The sequence below is a fragment of the Dipodomys ordii genome, unplaced genomic scaffold (assembly GCF_000151885.1).
Source record: "Dipodomys ordii isolate 6190 unplaced genomic scaffold, Dord_2.0 Scaffold25, whole genome shotgun sequence".
NCBI lineage: Eukaryota > Metazoa > Chordata > Mammalia > Rodentia > Heteromyidae > Dipodomys > Dipodomys ordii.
The window spans coordinates 15,904,321-15,923,766 of NW_012267241.1; the positions used below are offsets into that span (position 1 = coordinate 15,904,321).

The 19,446-nt window shown below is 36.5% G+C and overlaps 1 protein-coding gene across 2 annotated transcripts in view; it reads left to right on the top strand.

Moving 5' to 3' along the window:
- The first annotated feature begins 16,782 nt into the window (after positions 1-16,782).
- The window catches only part of Chst9 (carbohydrate (N-acetylgalactosamine 4-0) sulfotransferase 9), a 229,436-nt gene continuing 226,772 nt past the window's right edge, over positions 16,783-19,446 (top strand). For both annotated transcript variants that reach the window (XM_013014862.1, XM_013014863.1), the window contains exon 1: positions 16,783-16,989. In XM_013014862.1, coding sequence (XP_012870316.1) covers positions 16,869-16,989 — 121 coding nt within the window. In that variant the 5' untranslated portion in view covers positions 16,783-16,868. The remainder of the gene's footprint in view (positions 16,990-19,446) is intronic.

Consider the following 19,446-nt stretch of genomic DNA (forward strand, 5'->3'; position numbering starts at 1 on the left):
ATCTTTTCTTGAATTATATCATCAACAATCTCCTTCACTTTGATTTCTCAGTTGGCACCATCTGAAATTCCTGTTTTGATTAATCTCATTTCCAAATCTGTTTCTTTCCTATCCAGATTTGTATCTCTGACCTTTTGCTCTATCTTCTGAGAAATCACTTTCCCTTATCTGGTAGCCAGTATGATGAGCTTTTCATTTGGTTTCATTTTTCATTTGCAAGAGCTTTTTATTGCTATCTGATGCCTTTCCTTTCTATTAAATATAGGGTCCCGAGGAACCAGGGGCCCATTTCCTGGGTTTTATAGCACACAGCATCTTGCTTCTTATTGTTATCTATGGAAACACTTTGACTTCAGTTTTTATGATCTGTTAAGCTAGTTATCACTCCTCTGTCAGCAATCCACATTCTCCAACTTTATGATTACTTCTTTCTTACAATCGTTTCCTCTTTCTTTACCTATATATCTACAACTATATTTTTTCTAATTCATTTTGGTGGGGTTTATGCTGGGAGTAAATAGAATGGGCTCTTTCTGCTCCTATATAGCTAGAGATCCTCTTACTGATATGTCAACTAAATTAAAAATAGCCTGTATATTAACTAAACTAAAAACATCCATTGACAAACTTAGCAGCATCTGCGGGGTTTCTCAACTATTTTTCTCTCTCTTTCCCCCTCATGCTTTGCTGTATTTCCTGCCAATTTTTCTTGATACTAATTTTCCAATAATAATGTATATTATTCCTACTTTGATTTACTGGCAGCATTGTAGGCTTCTCTATGTATCTATATTTATTCAAGTAATTACCTTAGGCAGTTACTTTGAAATTTTAACCTGAACACTGTTTGCATGGTATGTTCTTTGAAAATGCCTTATGAGCTTAGTGTAGGATTTTTGCCAGTAGAAACATTCGCAGATTTAATTTATTTTTTTCTTTTTTATACCAAGATTCCTAGATTATCACCTTTGCTGCTTTAGTTCAAGCTGTTTCTCTAATAGATGTTTGCAGAATAACCACATGGGTGCTGAAATATAAAGCCAGAGGAAAGAGAGAATGAGTGCCTGGTAGAATTTTATAAATATTTTGAGGTGATTGCTTGGAGTTAGAAGTGTGCTGCCTTACAAACTTTACTATCTATAAAAAACAAATCATGTTCGTTTTAGAAAATATACACCATTGGTATGGTTTCATAGAGTTTTATACTAATCATAGAATTTTATTATTATATAGAAGGTAGTATTATCCTTTTTATAAAAGACATTATACAGTTGTAACACATCAGATGTCTGGGTAACACACAATAGAAAAAAATCAATCTTCCAAATAGGTATCAATTGTCTGGCTAATCATTAACAAAAATAACTACCTAGCATATCTAATATAAGAAAGTAGGATTCTCTTCAAATGTAATACATATTCAAAGATGTTATTGCTCCTGTAATGAGAGAATAGAGGGGCTTACAAGTCATAATGTTTATAGGTAACAAAACATAAATTTATTCAGTTAACAATAATATTTTATATTTTATTGACTCATTATAAAAATACACATTTGAAAATATATGTGAACGATTTTTTGGGTACTATAGAACATTTTTGCCTAAGGCTGGTTTCCCAGAAATTTGCTGCGTAAAATTTGTGTTAACTTTTTGACATTATTTAAGGGCAAATATGGTGATTTTACTGTGAAAATTGACATTCCAAAACCAGTATTATTCATTTTGTCTTATATTGTAGCTAATGTTCTAACTTAAAACATTATTCATAAGAAGCAGGTGCAGGGATCAAAATGAATTCCTAACATTCTATCTCCCATTACTTTCTAAAAGCTGCTGAGTTTTGTTTTCTTGCTTTTAGGGATCTTTTGAAAGCAGAAATATTGCTATGAATCTTAAAAATTCTATATCTGTATGTTTCTGTCTCCTACATTTCCCATTTTATATAATCTCTCCCTTTTATCAGTCATAACACCCTACAAAACTTACTAGATTATACAAATTATTCCATATTCTCTTGACAAACAATTCTTTCTATTTAGTCAAGATGGAGAACTCTTGCTTTGCTATTAATGAAACAAAAAAATGCTCATTTGCATAGCAGTCAAAGTATGCCATTATTACTTAGGTTTAAAAGATATTTATAGGGGAGCTCTATGTTTAGTCTTTTGAGATCCTCTATACTGCTTTCCAGAGTGGTTGAACCCGTTTACATTCCCACCAACAGTATAGTAGCATTTCCTTTTGGCCACATCCCTGCCAACATCTGTTATTATTTGTTTGCTTGATAATGACTATTCTAACTGGGGTGAAATGGAATCTCAATATGCTTTTGATTTACATTTCCTTTATGGCCAGCAATGTTGAACATTTCTTCATGTGTCTATTGACCATTCTTATTTCTTCTCCAGAAAAATCCCCTTTTAATTCTTTAGCCCACTTATTCATAGGGGGGGTTGATTATTTGAGGATTTGTTGTTGGAGGGTTTAATTTTTTGAGCTCTGAGTATATTGTTGCTATGAGGCCCTTGTCTGTTTTATACCTAGTAAGATTTTCTCCCAATCTGTGGGTTTTCTATTTATCTTGCTAGCTATGTCCTTTGCCATGCAGAAGCTCTGTAGCTTAATGTGATCCCATTTATCCCACTCCTGGGCATTTATCCAAATGATCACAAGCAACACCACACTAAAGCTACCAGCACAACTATGTTCATTGCAGTATTATTTATGATAGTGAAGATATGAAATGAACACAGATGCCTCTCAATAGATGAATGGATCAAGAAAATGTGGTACCTATGCACAATAGAATTCTATGCTTCCATGAAAAAGAATGACATTGACCCATTTATAAGGAAATGGAAATACTTGGAAAAATCATATTAAGAAGTAAGCCAGACCCAAAGAATATAGGCTCCATGGTTTCCCTCATTTGTAGTAATTAGAACATATCTAGGATAGTCCTAGCAGAGGATCACAATAGCTCAATAGCTATGTATATATGACCATATAAGAGATGCTAATTGACATGAATTCCAACAACAAGTCTTTTTTTGGTTGTTGACCTTGTCATTGTACTGTATCAAGTTCTTTTTTATATTAGTTCATTTTTCTTTTTCCTTTGGTTTATCCCTGGCAACCACTGTCTTTGATGATGCTACCCTGCAATTTGTATATATGTTGATCTGATTTGGGGAAGGGAAGGGGAATAACAAAATGGTGAAACAAAGACAAAGAATGACCCAATACATCAATGATACTTTGGTGAAGGAGTGGGGGAGGGAAGACATAGTGGGAGAAAAATGAAGGCGTGGGTAAAAATATCCAACAAGAAATGTACTCATTACCTTACTTATGTAATTGTAACCCCTTTGTAGAGCACTTTTACAATAAAATAGGAAAAAATTATACACTTAAAATAGCGAATGGACTGAATACCACTTATCCACACCTTTAACCCCAACCCTTTGGGAAGCAAAGATCAAGAGCCTGGCATGGAAAGTGATTGGGAACCCCATCTTATTCAATAAGCTGGATATAGTAGCATATATTGGTGATCTCAGCAACACAGGCACCAAAGTTGCCAGGCCAGGCAAACAATGTGACACCTTACCTGAATGAAGTGTGGATCATGAAACCCTGAGTTCAAACCCCAACATCACCATCCCCCCCAAAATCTTCACAATATGCATTATATATACAATATACATTATAGTACAGCACATCTGCTCTTTTCTTGTGTGACACTTTGCAAAAATAGTAAGGCAGTTATTTTCCCATCTTTATTTCTTTAAAATCTTATGGTATTTTTAGATTTCTCTCTAAATGTTTTCCATATTACTCAAGTCATATCTTCTGACTTCATTTTTTCCATATTTTACAGTAAACCTTCGTTGCCATTATTCTTTCATCTTTTCATTATATTTCTTTGCATATATATTAACTGTATTTATTTCCTGAATGCCAAAGGATAATCTCCTTGGTTTCTTTTTTAAATTTCTTATAGTAAAGATGCTGTACAGAGGGGTTACAGTTACACGAGTAAGGTAATGACTAGTACATTTCTTGTCGAGTAATGTTACCCCCTCCTTTGTTTTTTCCCACTATCTCTTCCCTCCCTCACCTTGTGCACTCCTCCCCCATCCTGAAATTGTAGAGTTCATTTTCAACATAGTTTCTTGTGGGTATCATTGTTGCTGTTGCAATAGGTCATACTGTGTTCTTGTTTCAACATATCCTTGGTTTTTTAACCACAAACACTCTATGATAGGTTTCTGTCACCCAACCCTTTCCTTAATATTTCTTTTTAATTTTCTATTTCCTTCCTCAGGGCTGAAGGAAACCCTCAGGCTCTAACCTGTGACCTATTTTATTCTCTCATTTCCTCTGTACGTGCACTCTAGTTCAGCTGTCATTTTTATCGTGCTAATTCTCATTACACTATTTGTCCATTCAATCACGCTTGGATTATAGTATCCACTTCTGAGCCCTGCATTTAAAGAAAAGCACTAACAAACTCGAATGTGTCTGGAGAGGATGATTAAATTGATTGAATATTTCTAAACCATGTCTCATAAAGAATGGTTGAAGGAATTGTATATATTTATTGTTTATCCTGGAGTAAAAAAGATTGAGGGCAGACAGGATAATTGTTTTCAGTAATTGGAAAGTCTGTCTTGGAAAGGAGGGAACAGATTTGCTGTGAGTTGTACTAGAAAGTTGTACCAGAACCTCCTTGTACAAGTTATGAAGAGACACAGGAAAATATTCTCTAATAAGGATCAGGAATTAAACCTTACTCATTTTGGCTTCACTTACAATGTCTAGCAAACTACCTTAATCATATTGGGGCTTAATGGATATTGATTGATTGAACTGAATCAGCATGAATTGAAAGAATAAAACCTCTCTTACAGTAAAAAATAAAAACAACACAACAAAAACAAAGTGTCTTCAGAAGTAAACATGTCCAGTCTATCCACAAACTCTTATTGATTAACTGTAAGGCAGCTTTCCTATGTTTGGATCTTAAATATAAAGATATTAACATCTCAATGTTGAAAACTACTTCTGTGAACAAGATATTCTTCTAAATATTTTCATATGCTTACTTATTTCACAATATCACATGGTAGCTTCTGTTATTGTCCCCAATTTAGATATAAGTAAACAAACAGGTTCCAGCTGGGCCTCTGTAATCCTAGCTACTCAGGAAGTTGAGATCTGAGGATCCAGATTTGAAGCCAGCCCAGACAGGAAAATTATGAGTTTCTTATCTCCAATTAACCACCAAAAAGCCAGAACAGAGTTGTAGCTCAAGTGGTAGAGCAGTAGCCTTGAGTGCAGAAACTCAGGAACAGCACCCAGACCCTGAGTTCAAGCCCTAGGATTTGTACATAAAAAGAAAATAAAAGCTGATTTCCTAATGAGTAATGTCACAACTAGTGAGAGGTCAAGCTGTAACTTGAACCGTGGTAGACAAGGCTCAAAGATCTGCACCACCATGAAAAGATCTTAACCACCATGAAAAACTGCACCACCATGAAAAGATCTTAACCACCATGAAAAACTGCCTCCAGTGATGAAAGGCGAAAGAATACTCTTAAAAAAAGACAATGATGGGGCTGGGAAGGTGGCTCAGTGGTAGAGCGCTTGCCTTGTATGCCTGAGACCCCGGGTTCAGTTCCTCAGCACCACATAAGCAAAAAGAAAAAAGCCGGAAGTGGCGCTGTGGCTCAAGTGGTAGAGCGCTAGCCTTGAGCTGAAGGGCTGAGGAACAGCGCCCAGGCCCAGAGTTCAGGCCCCATGACCAGACCCAAAAAATAAAAATAAAATAAATAAAATAAAATAAAATAAAGACATTGAGAACTTGTGGACTAGGCAGAATATCACCTACTCTAGTTCTTTCTCTGGAGATTCTTGACCAGGGGCTGGGATATTTCTGCCCAAATTCCCATGGTCTAATATTCCTTTGGATCTCTCTTGTCACATTACTGCCAAGTGATGGGATAAGCACTTGATTCTAGCACTCTCTTCAAAACTTTCACTAGTTTTCTGTGTCCAAAGGCGCATGCTGGTCATCATTATTTGGTCACAAAGCTGTCTGGATTTTGTCTCCACTTGTACCTCTCCCTGAAAACACATTGTGGTTAAATGAATTGGTCATACAAATCTTTTCTGGGTAGAAATCAGGGATATTTCAAGAGTGAAGCAATCCATTTAAAATACTTAGAATGGTTCATTGACTGTAGTAACTGCTCATGAAATGTGAGCATACTATCTATTTCTGATCATACTGCACAAATTTCTATTTCTAATATATATAGTAATTCTTTAATTCTTTCATTATATTGACAATTAAGAAATAAAAGGCTGTCTTTCCTCTCTTGCCAAACTCTTTGTAAAAGAAATATAGGTCCCATGGTTTCCTTTATCTGTAATAGCTAGTATATGTCTACAACAAGCAGAAGAGGCCAAAAGCTATGTACATTAGACCATGTAAGCTGATGTTAAGCAAAATGAACCCCAAGATAGGGACACGAGAGATTTTATCTTTCTTGCTGTTCTTTTTAATGTGCTTATAATGTACTATGTGATTTTTTTTTGTTTCTTTGTATGTTCTTCCCCCAGAGTATAACACCTTTTGTCACTGTATTTGATTCTGGTGCCCTGCATCTTTTATATTCATTTTTCCTAATTTGGGGAGGGGAAAGGAAATAACAGAATGCTGAAATAAGGATACAGGATGACCCATTGTAACAATGATATGTGTAAGACACTATGTTGAAAATGAACTTTACAAGTTAGGGGGTAGGGAGGAGTTGGGGAGGTGGGGAGGAAAGGGATGGTAGGGGAAAAATAAAGGAGGGGGGTAACAATGCTCAATAGGAAATGGACTCATTAACTTCCTCCCATAACTGTAACCCCACTGTACAGTATCTTTACAATAAAAATATATATTAATTAAAAAAAGAAATAAAAAGAATTTGTTGGCTCACCAAATGACCAAGTTCAGAGGCAGAGAGGGTCGTAGGTAGAATCCAGTCATACCTTTTCCTTTACTTTCTCTTCTTTCCTTGTTTTGTTGTGTTTTTCTTTTTGTATGTTTTTTTATTCCTGACCCTGCCCTTCCTCCCAGCCAGCTTATGTTTTAGGCTGCTTTCATCACAATACCCAGGGCTTCTAGCAACCTCCAGGCTTTTTAAATTCACATTCACTGTAAGTAAAAAAGATCACTTCCCATAACCATCCATCTAAACCTCTGAGCTTCTTTCTGAGGAGAATAATTATAAAACAATCACTGTGGACAGAGAAATCCTGAGACAGCCGAATGTGATGGGTCGAATGATGACACCAAAAGATAGGTCCTGATTCTAAGCCTCAGAACCTATGGCTCTTTTCAGGAAAAATATCTCTGTTATAATGAAGGATTTCAAGATGAGATCAGCCTGGATTATCTGAGTGGGCCCTAAGTTGAATGGCAAGTATGTCTATAATGGACATAAAATAATAAAACTCAGAAAGGCCAGATTAAGATCGAAGCAGAGACTGACTTGACAAATACATGGGTGGAGCCACTAGGAGCCTCTAACCCAAGGAAGGACTGATTCATCCTTTGTTTTTAAGGGGAGTGTGGCCCAATGACACCTGCTTTTCAGATGTCCAGCCTTCAGATTTCTGACAGCATTCTTTCTACTATTTTAAAGCATAAGATTTGTGGTCATTATTATGAAAGCCACAGGAAAGTAACAAGAGCAACCTTTTATGGACCTATACTGTCATGCCTGCACTGTTTTGCAGAGAAGCAAAATGGACATTCAGGAGGCCACTCAACATCCACCATCCTTTAAATTGTCTTCCTACTCATACCCACTTCTGGTTTTACCACCCTGGAGTCACATCATTGTTGTAAGCCATCTTTTAGTCAGCATTTCTTACGTTACGTGATTAAGCATAACAATAATTAACACCTGAGTGTTCTATTTGACTTGCTGATGCCCTTAATCATTTCATAATTGACTCTCACCTCATTTGACATGTCCCGGGCTGAGAATGTCTTCGAGTTATTTCAGCTATAACTATCCAAATTGCCCTTTACTTGTCCCACTACGGTCAAAGTCTAGGACAGTAAAAGCACGGTTTTGGAGTTTCTCTTTTTTCCCAACTATAACTTTTAAATAAGATATAGTTGGTTCTGTATGTATTTTGTATACTAGTTAATAATCACCCTGAGAATTCTCGACTAGCTTTTAAGTACATACTACAAATGCTATGATTTCATGTAAACAAATGTAAAATACAGTAGTTTTGTTTCACATGTATTTAACACTTTGAAATATTTTAAAATTTTAAATCTTTATTTAGACAGTAGGATAAGTAAGGATGTAAGTAAGGATGTAAGTAAGGATAAGTAAGTTAGGATGAGATGAGTACTCCATGAAACAACCCTCTCTTGCATTTCCTCCTTCAATACAAATAAATGTTCCCAGAAGCTTTGGTTTTAATGTACTATAGCTATTAAAGACAGGCTATTGTAGCTTAAAAAGGAAAATGTCTCTATTGAGTGCTAAAAAATATAAGTCTAAAACTTTTTATCTGAAACAAAGAATGCCAAGACAAAGACCTGTCTGGTTAAAAAAAATCTTAATTATAATTAAATCTTAATTACAACAGCTAAAAGTGGAAGGCACCTGTTAAAGAAATTATATGGGAAATCTAAGCAACAATATGTATAAGAAAGAACCTACAAATTAGTGTCGAGCAAAGGAATATGTTTCTGTGTGCATTATGACAAAACACACTGAATGTTGGCACAGTTATAGAAATCCACCATGAAACACTAAATTTGAGAAACTATTTGAGAAGTCAGCAATATTGCAGCCATTCATAGCAAATGTTACAAATAGTTTTTTTGTCTTTGAAATGATAGCTAAAACGATGTTGTGTGATGTTAGGTGGTGGTGTTGCTGGATTTTTGTTGTTTTGGCTTTGCTTTGTGTTTTCTTACTGCTATAACAAAATATTACAAATACACTGCCTTAAAATAATATAAATTTGTTATCTTACATTCTGTAAGCCAGATATCAGATGAGGGCTAAAATCAAGGTGTCTGCAGGGCCATCCATCTTTTCTGTGGCCCTGAGTGAGATTTAGTTCCTTCTCTTTTCCAGTTTTTAGGAGCTGCCTGTACACTTTAAACATGATTCTCTATTCCCATCTCCAAAACTAAAAAAGGTTGATCTAATCCTTACATTACCTTACTGTAAACACCTCTTCTGTTTCTCTCTTCCATTTGTCTGGCCCCTGGTACCTAGATGGGGCCCAATCAGATAATTTAGAATACTCTCCTCTGATCATCTGATTGGCCACACTCCTTCCATGTCCATGTCGCTTCTCCATTGCCACAGAAGGGAATATGATCATGAGGTCCAATGGCTAAGAGTTGGACCCCGTGGAAAGCCATCCCTTTGCTGGCCATAGATACCATTGTTATGGTCTTAGTGTTGGCAATCATACTGTGCACAGGTAAGATCTTAGAAGTGGTGAAGATTTGATTTGAGGTGCTAAAGAACTTTGCACTATTTTTTTTACATTAAGGAAGGTTGTTACTTGTGAGCTATCCCCAGCTTTCATCAATGAGCTTGGCTCCCAGCTACTGCCACTAGATGCAAAACTCCAAGATATTCTGCAGCTTTAATGTGTTATTAAAACCCAACAGGCCATGATTGCAGCCAATTACTAGCTTTCTTCATTTTTGCTCTTCCTGATGTTGAGTCAGGTTATATCTTCTTGCTCTTTTCCTTCCAAATTTCATTTGTCATTGTTTTCTTCTGAGATGACACTAGCAACCAAATGCAAATACACTTTTGACTGAGAAGCAAAATATGGTGCCTCATCAGAGAGCTGTGGCATGTGAAATGCTCAAGGAATTAGGAAGCAGACAGCCATAGGCTCATGCCCAACATGGAACCTTGATCATCTCCAAGCTGCCCCTGGGGTTTGCAGTATGATAATATCAGTCTAGGTCAAGAACACCAAGACAGCAATGATAAAACTCAGCCCTGGGTGGGAATCTCAGGAGCAATTCGTGGGCCACTGAAAAATTACTTGACAAGATAGGATGGACACAGGGAGAAGAGAAAAAAAATGGGGAATGGAAAAGAAGTACTTTAAAAATTTCCTCTAAAATGAACGTTGAAGACATAAAACTAATGGTAGAGATTTATCTTTTCATTAAATGAAATATTTCTTTTTTTCTTTTCTTTGTCAGTCATGGGGCTTGAACTCTTGGCTTAGGCGCTGTCCCTGAACTCTTCAGCTCAAGGCGAGCGCTCTACCGCTTGAGCCACAGTGTCACTTTCGGTTTTCTAGTGCTTTATTGGAAGTAAGAGTCTCACAGACTTTCGTGACCCGGCTGGCTTTGAACTTTGATCCTCAGATCGCAGCCTCCTGAGTAGCTAGGATTGCAGGAGTGAGACACCTGTGCCTGGCTTTACATGAAAATTTTCAATACAAATCTATAAACTTGAACAAGATATAAACATGAAACAAAAATAGGTGACTAGAATAAGGAGGAATAGGGATATTAGAATATTTAAAACAAAGTATTGAACAAAACATATAGGCAAAAATAAATGTAAGGAAGGCAAGACAGAGAGAAACTGGTGAAGTACAAATAAGCACATAATTATATCACAGATTATGAAATATTCAACACTGAGTGTCTATGAAAATACCACATATAAAGATGTCTGAGGTTTGCAAATGTAGTTTTGGAGTGTATTAGTGACCTTACATGAATTTGTATTTTAGAAATATCTATATGAGATAATGTTCAGTTGAACAACTTTGGACAGGGACCAATACTCCTAATGAAAAATTAGAGTGAAGAAGTAATAAAAGTGAAAGAACAAATTAATAAAACAAAAATAATAATAGAGAAATAGACACATAATAGGGAAACAGAGAACTAATAATAGAGAAAAATAAGACATAAAATACCCAATGCTCTCAAAAGAATGATTGAAGAAACTAAAAAGCAAGAGGTGGCTGCATCCACAACTACAGAAGGTATCTTTAAAACCCTAAGGGAATTCCATGGACAACTCCATACTTTTAAATTTGACAACTAACAGAAAATTATAATTTTATAGACAACATGATTTTAAAAGCTAACTTAAAAAGTAAGGATATTTTATTAGACTACCACCACCAACAAACAAAAACAGTGTTACCATATCACAATTTCCTTTACATATGAAAGAATAATAAAATTAATTTAAAACATCTGAATAATAATAAAAACCAATTCCCAAAAGGAAGAAGGGAAGAACAAAAATAAGAAAAGAGACAGAGAGTGAAATAGGGAAGGAGAGAAGGAGGAAGAAGAGAAGAATGGAAACACAAGCAAGAAAATGTTTGTCATGCATATATGAAGAATTATTATCCAAATTCATAAAGTGCTCCAAACCCCTAAGAGGAATGAAGAAGAGAAATAAACAGAAAATTCCTAGGAGTGAAAGCTAGAACGTAAAAAAAAATCAAAACTAAACAAAACACAGAATTATATGTTTTAAATCCTTACACAATTCCTGGTCTTCAATACAACCTATCAGCACCCTGGACAGCTGTGAAAGGAATAGGAGATGAGGTGCCATCAGCTGTCAGAAAGTTCATCTGGGAATGAGAGCAAGGATTCTTTGGAATGGTTAAGGAGTCACAGGGTACAGAGGCTAAAGAAGGAAGACTTGTTTGGCAGAGACAGGGCAGAGGTTTGGAGATGCTGAAGGCTGCAAGCTTGTAAGGGAAGGTAGTGCATGAACAGAGTACATCACTGATGATCTCTGTTTGCTTGGGTGAGGAAGAGATTTTAAGTGCATCTGCTGTGAGAGATGGAGGAGATGCTCACCGCTCAAGTTCACCTGAATGACCATAGATAAGCAACCCCTGAAGCAATACCAAACTGCGTGAATCATAGATCCAAATCAATCTCTTTTTTATTTTTATTTTTTGTGAACATACTGTACAGAGGGGTTATAATTATATGGGCAAGATAATGAGTACATTTCTTATCAAGCATTGCAGCCTCCTCCTTTGTTTACCCTTCCCAGCCTCCCCCCGCACCCCCCACCCAATTCCCCCACTCCACCCCCCCCCGACCAAAGTTGTAAAGTTCGTTTTTGACATGACAAATTGTACTTCTCATAGTTGCATCAGGTCCACCTGTATCCTTAAACAACTTGTTTTTCCCCATCTCCTCCACAAATTATACCGACATCAAATATAGTGAAAGCAGGGATTATACTGTGGGGGAGGGACATACAAAGCTACAAAGAAATAATCTTATAATTGAGTTAGAAACAAATGCATGAAAGAAAAGAACATTTCAATACATATCTAAGGGTTCATTTTCCTAACATCACATTATCTGACCTTTCCTGCTTGACTCATACATATACTAGATATTGCAAATAAGGGAAACCATGGGACCTATGTTTCTTTGGGCTTGGCTTACTTCACTTAATATAATTTTTTCCAAGCCTTTCACAACAGATGCTGGAGGGGATGTGGACAAAAGGGAACCTTACTTCATTGTTGGTGGGAGTGTAAACTTGTTCAACCACTTTGGAAAGCAGTATGGAGGTTCCTAAAAAGACTTCACATAGACCTCCCCTATGACCCAGAAATCCCACTTTTGGGCATTTACCCAAATGTTTACAAACAAGACCACACTAAAGCTACCAGCACAACTATGTTTATTGCAGCATTATTTACTATAGCTAAGATATGGAACCAACCCAGATGCCCCTCAGTAGATGAATGGATCAAGAAAACATGGTATATATACACAATGGAATTCTATGCCTCCATCAGAAAAAATGACATTGCCCCATTTGTTAGGAAATGGAAAGGCTCCAAATCAATCTCTTAAATCCCACTTCTCTATAAAAAATATAAACTTCTGTCAAACTACGCAACTTGAATTTCCTTCCATACAAATGGCCTCTCACTAGTCATTTATGGCTGTATTTAAGTCCCAAAATATATTGGTTGGTAGCCATGGTTATTTTGAAGTGTTAGGACAGAGACAATGGAATGAAGTAATCATCTTTATATTTCTCTTTTTCATTTTGAGAGATAAATCCTCTAGGCAAATAAAAATAGGTGTGTATTTTTTTAATGACAAATCACTGACCCTAGCTTTCTGTATTTTAATAGTCCCTATTTCTCCATTTGGAGGTTAGCACTATTGATTTACTAATTAAATTCTTAAAATTCTTTCAGTACCTGTGTACTGTCATGAGAGATCCAAGTTCTAGTCAAGACAACAAACTGTTAGGTACTTTATTTGGCTTAAAGTATTGTGTCCATAGTGAGCAGAGGTTGTACAAAGTGCAGGAAGCCTGTGGCATGTTGTATAACGGGGATGTTGTATAAGACTTGTACATAAAACAGCATTATTCCAAGTAATTTCAATCTCCAGTAGTCTGCACTTTTGTCTGCAGGCTTGGAGATGGATATATGGTATCCAAAGAGGTGTGTTTTCCCATCACAACTGACTTTCAGGTTTGCTTCAAGCAATGTGGTCACTCCTACCACCTCACCTTTGTTTAATGCGAGCCTTTTCCTAAAGCCAACGTTGGGTTAATGGACTGAGTTGGGAGAAAAACCAACATAGCTCTGCTTTTTGTACCAGATTGCCTTTCTGCCTTGTGGCTTTAATCACTCAATCCTACTCACATCTGCCATAATAACAATTATGGCTTTTCCACTGCCTTCACGCCCAGGAGGATAGAGCAACATCTTCGGAAGAAAGGCAGGGCAAATTCATAATCTATTTCCAGCATTGTAGGTAATAATTTTCCTGTACAACCCCCAAGGGATACTTCTTTTCCCCCACCATCCTCACAGGTTCTGCTCCATTCTGATTGATGAGGATTCTCCTACCCGTTCTCTTCTAAGTTTTAATTATATAGACAGATTGCAAAAGTCTCTTCTTGTAAACGACTATTTTGTTTTTAGTGGTAGATTTTATTTAACTGATGTCCTCCTATCTAAATCTTCTTACATGCCCAGGAATTATGTCTTTTCGTTGTTTAATTGCCCACATGAAAAGAAGAGAAAGCTGGCTCCTTTTGAAGCTTCCCTCCCGGAGGGATTCCTTCTTGGAATACCTCAAATTGCACATCTCCTTGAGTAATTGTTCTCGGTTGCAGATGTCATGAAAGTCCAGAATATTTCAGTTTTATTCAGTAGCACCCATCAAATAAACAGTGTGGTAATACTCTTGATTTTTCTAATTCTTTAAAGACTTTTCCTTCCTACTTAAATCAAAATACTTGAAATCCTCAACAGCTCAGGTGAAAACATTTGGAGTTTTCCCTTCCTCTGGGAAAATTTGTATTTGTGATAGGATTTTTTTCTAGTTTTTTTAATAGACTCCCTTGAATATTGATTTGATTTGTTTCATGTTCTAATTATTTATATATGCCCTGCTAATCCTTAGGTTGTGCATTATCTTTGTCAAGGATAGCCAAATAAACCAAGCAAGGTAACGCAAAACTGCATTCCCAGGTAAAAGCAAAAATATCTCAAGTTCAAAGTTATCTTGGACAAATATCTTTTTTCTTTCTTGTTTTTGTTTCTAAAAAATTTATAATGTACCATGTGATTTTTTTTGTTTCTTTATATGTTCATCCCCCATGGTATAACCCCTGTTTTCTCTGTATTTGATGTCGGTGCCCTGCATCTTGTATATACACTTCTCTAATTTGGAGAGGGGAAGGGAAAAAACAAAATGCTTAAATAAGGATCCAGGTTGATCCATTGTAACAACGAGATGTACACTATGTTGAAAATGAACTTTACAACGTCGGCGAGGGTAGTTGTGAGGGTTGGAGGGAAGGGATGGTAGGGGGAAAACAATGGAGGAGGCAACAATGCTCAATAGGAAATATACTCATTACCTTGTTCATGTAACTGTAACCTCTCTGTACAACATTTTTGCAATAAAAAACTTACAAAAAAGTTATCTTAGGCTGCATAGACAAGTCCTTTTTTTAAAGTAGCTAAATATTATCAATCTCCCACAGTGATTTCAGCTTTTAAGTGGCACCCTACCAAAACCTCTTAACCAACCTACATCAATATTATCCTTGAAGATTTTGAGACATATTGGGAATTAAAGAGATAATATTTAGGTACAGCAATGTGTGTGATGTCTTACATTGAGGAAACATTTATTCAGCTCTCCCCCAGATATGGTCTATAGCTAAGGAAGAGAGCCAAAGTCTCTGGCCAACAATTAGACACAAATTTATGACCTTGGTCACACACTCTGGGCTGCTGACCAGGTGAGCTCCCCAGGTAGGTTACTACAGCTCACTGGGAGCCAAGATTCAGATTCAAGATTTCAGGGAAGGTGCATGAACACATTGGCAGTATGTGCAGGCTCTTCTGTATGTTTTCCTAAGGGGTTGGTTTACATTTTCATTACCTTCTAAAGAAGGTAATCAAGAGGGAATAACTTGGAAAAGTAAATGATTAATGTTGCATTTAGTAAAGTAGTTCTGAAGAAAGTCTTTCCCCTCCCAGAGGAACATTTCTGTAATCTGACAGATTTAAGTGTTCTATGCTATTGTGGGAGGGGACAATTTAAGACTGCCTGTGGCCCATGCCTATAATCCTAGCCACTCAGGAGGCTAAAAGATCTGTTCAAAGCCAGCCCAGGGAGAAATGTCTGTGAGATCCTATCTCTAATAAACTACTCAGAAAATCCCAGAAGTGGCGTTGTGGCTCAAGTGGTAGGGTGCTAACCTTGAGCACAAAGAGGCTCAGAAACAGAGCCCATGCCCTGAGTTCAAGCCCAGGACCAGGAAGGGGGAAAAGAACTAAATATTTAACATTTATTCCTTTGATGTGTTTTAATTTAACTAGTGAAGTTTGATAATTTTATTCCTTTTACATCACATGAAAATATCAAATTATCGTTTTTGAACTTTAGGGAACCAGTTCACTGTCCAGCTGCAGATAATGATTCAATCAACTTGAGATCAAACCTATTTGGAAATAAAGTTTAATTTTTACTGTCTATTCACAGATTCAACCAGCCAATCAGGGCCACAAATATTTGGAAAACAAATAAATTGCATCTCTTCTGAACATGGAAGCTTTCCCCCTCATTAGTTATTCCTTACACAACTAGAGATAACAACTGTCTACCTAACATTGACATTGAAGTAGGTATTCCAAGCCACCAGGAGAGGCTATGACATATACCAGAGGCTGACCATGGACCAAGTGCAAATCCTATTCCATTTATACAAGAGACTTGAGCATCTGCAGAGTGTTGTATGCACTTGGGTCTTGGAAGCAACCATGCTTCTATATTAAGGAACAACTATGATGTTTGTGGTATGAAGGACTTGCCTCTATTCCATAAGCACAGTTTCCAAAACCTTCTTCAGCAATCCAATCTGTTAGCATTTTCCTCCCCTCGCAGTCATGTTAAGGTAGCCAAACCTTAGCTGTATTCTTTAGTAGAAAAAGGCTAAACTCTTCCTAATGTTACTTGAGGGCTTATTTATTAACTGTAGGACAATACATTCTGTAGGTAAGATAAAAGCACGCGGTCCCAACCTGCCATGGGGAGGCACACATTTCAGTCTCTCCCACCTTCAGAGCAGTAGAGTGTATTTAAGGCTGGGTTGTTTATATGCTCCAAACTTTTACCATATTTTGGGTGTAAATGTCATCAGATGTGTTCACTGTGGATTCTTTTAAACTCTAGGTTACTTCGTGGAATAAACTCTTACAGAACAAGACAGAAAAAGTAAGTCATGTGGCCTTCAGATTTAGACATGAGGAGAAATGCAGCCATCTGACATGGTCATGAACCCCAAACAAGTCTTCCTCTCTGTGCTGCTATTTGGAGTGGCAGGCCTCCTCCTCTTCATGTACCTGCAAGTCTGGATTGAAGAACAGCATACAGGTAACACATAGGCTTTCTTTTTCTCTTTGAGCAAAAGTAAAATAATGATGGGTGGCACTTTAAAATTAGCTAAGCTGGATGTGCACAGGTGTGTGGAATACCAAACCTGTTTTATTATCAATGATTAAAAAATAAGCTATAAAATACAATTCCCAATTCCTACAAATAAAAAATATACACATATTTTAAAAAACCTTGGCATTTTATTATATCATGAGGAGCAAAAGGGCTCCTCTAGCCCAGCCAGGTGTCTTTTAGAAAATTTGTCTACAAAAGTACAGCACTGAGTTTATCTCTACTTTTCCAACCAAACATCAAGCATAAGATTTAAAGAAACAGCTCTTAAATCTTTTCATTCTTTCTTAGTGTTGTGTTGATACTCTAAGCGGGCATGGAAAGTCTTTAGTTCATTTATATAATGCAGGAAGTGACAAACATTTCTGATACCAGATGGCAAATAGTTTAAACTTTGTAGATTACATTTCTATCATAACTGCTGCATCCTACCAGTATATCACAAAAGAAGCTGTAGACAAGAAGTGAACAATGGCGTAGGTTGTATTCTAATAAAACTGGGCTGAATTTGTCTATGGAAAATAGTTCAATGATGTTTAAGCCATAAAGGTCCTTCACTTCTTTAGTTAACTCCTAAGTATTTTATTTTTTGTGGGACTACGTATGGCCATATAAGATTATGTTAAGTGAAATGAACCCCTAGACAGGGACAAAAGAGGTTTTTTATGTCTTGCTATTGTTTTTAACATACTTATGATGCACTATGTGATTCTCTTGTTTCTTTTGTATGTTCTTCCTCCACGGTATAACCCCTGTTTTTATTGTATCTAATTCCAGTGCCATGCACCTTGTATATACATTTTTATAACTTGGGAAGGGGAAGGGAAATAACAAAATGTTGAAATAATATAGGATGACCCATTGTAACAATGAGACGTACAAGACACTATGTTGAAAACGAACTTGGTGAGGGGGGAGAAGTTGGGGAGGTAGGGAGGGAAGGGATGATAGGGAAAAACAAAGGAGGGGGTAACAATACTTGATAGGAAATGTACTCATTACCCTACTCATGTAACTGTAACCCCTCTGTACTGTATTTTTACAATAAAAATATATATGGAAGAAAAAAAAGGAAATAGTTCATTGATCACTACTATGCTCATCTTATACTTTCTTTACTCAATTTACAATTGTTGTAAATTGGGAACATTCATTTGCCTTTAAAATTGATTACAGATATAATAAAAAATAATGTTGTTTAAGGAAATAGCAGAGTACATCTCAGAAATGGATTCATTCAGATGCTATGTTTTCCTTTGGTATAGATAGACTATGGCTTATGAACAGTAAGGAAAATAAGGTAAAAGCTGAATTATTTAATTATCTCCAATGGTGGCCTATTTAATTTAGATAAAAGACCTTAAGACTCTATGTTAAGCAATGATTCAATAAATCAGTTACAAACACAAGTTTAAAAGTGCTTCCAGACAGGTGCTGATGGCTCATGCCAGAAATCCTAGCTACTCAGAGGGTTGAGATCTCTGAAGATATCAGTCTGAAGCTAGCCAGGGCAAGAAAGTCCATGAGCCTCTTATCTCCAGTTAGCCACCAGAAAACTGGAAGTAGAGCTGTGGTGCAAAGTGGTAGAGCCTTGAGCAAAAATGCCCAGTAACAACACCCAGACCCTGAGTTCAAGCCTCACAACTGAAAAAAAAAGTGCTTCCATTTTAAATCCCTTTCTTGATTTCCCTTCACAGATAGTTCAAATTTTTTAATTTGTACAGTAATCTTGGTGAAGCATAGCTACCTAAAATTATCTTTATAGAGAATCTGTAGCATTTAGTGCAAATGTATTGTTTTCATGTGTGTGTGTGTGTCATTCCTGGGGTTTGAACTTGGTGACAAGATGCTGTCCCCGAGATTTTTTGCTCAAGATTAGCACTCTACCATTTGAGTCACATCTCTACTTCCAGCTTTTTTCAGGTAACTTGGAGATAAGAGTCTCATGGACTCTTCTGCTTGAGATGGCATTGAACTGATATCCTAAGATTTCAGCTTCCTAACTAGCTAGGACTACAAAAATGACCACTGGTGCCTAGCATGTCATTTCTTTGTAAATCAGAAAATAACTGAATAAAATGAATACATTATTTTGATGTTAAGTTCAGTAGGGAAAAATCTGTCTTTTGGGTACTCTTAGAACTTTCACACCAACAACTTTTTAAGATGAACAGAATTGGATGCTTGAAACCTCTTATGAGAATTCATGAATTTGGAAGTAAAGTTGATAATTTTATTCCTTTTACATCACATGAAAATATCAAATTATCGTTTTTGAACTTTAGGGACCAGTTCACTGTCCAGCTGCAGATAATGATTCAATCAACTTGAGATCAAACCTATTTGGAAATAAAGTTTAATTTTTACTGTCTATTCACAGAT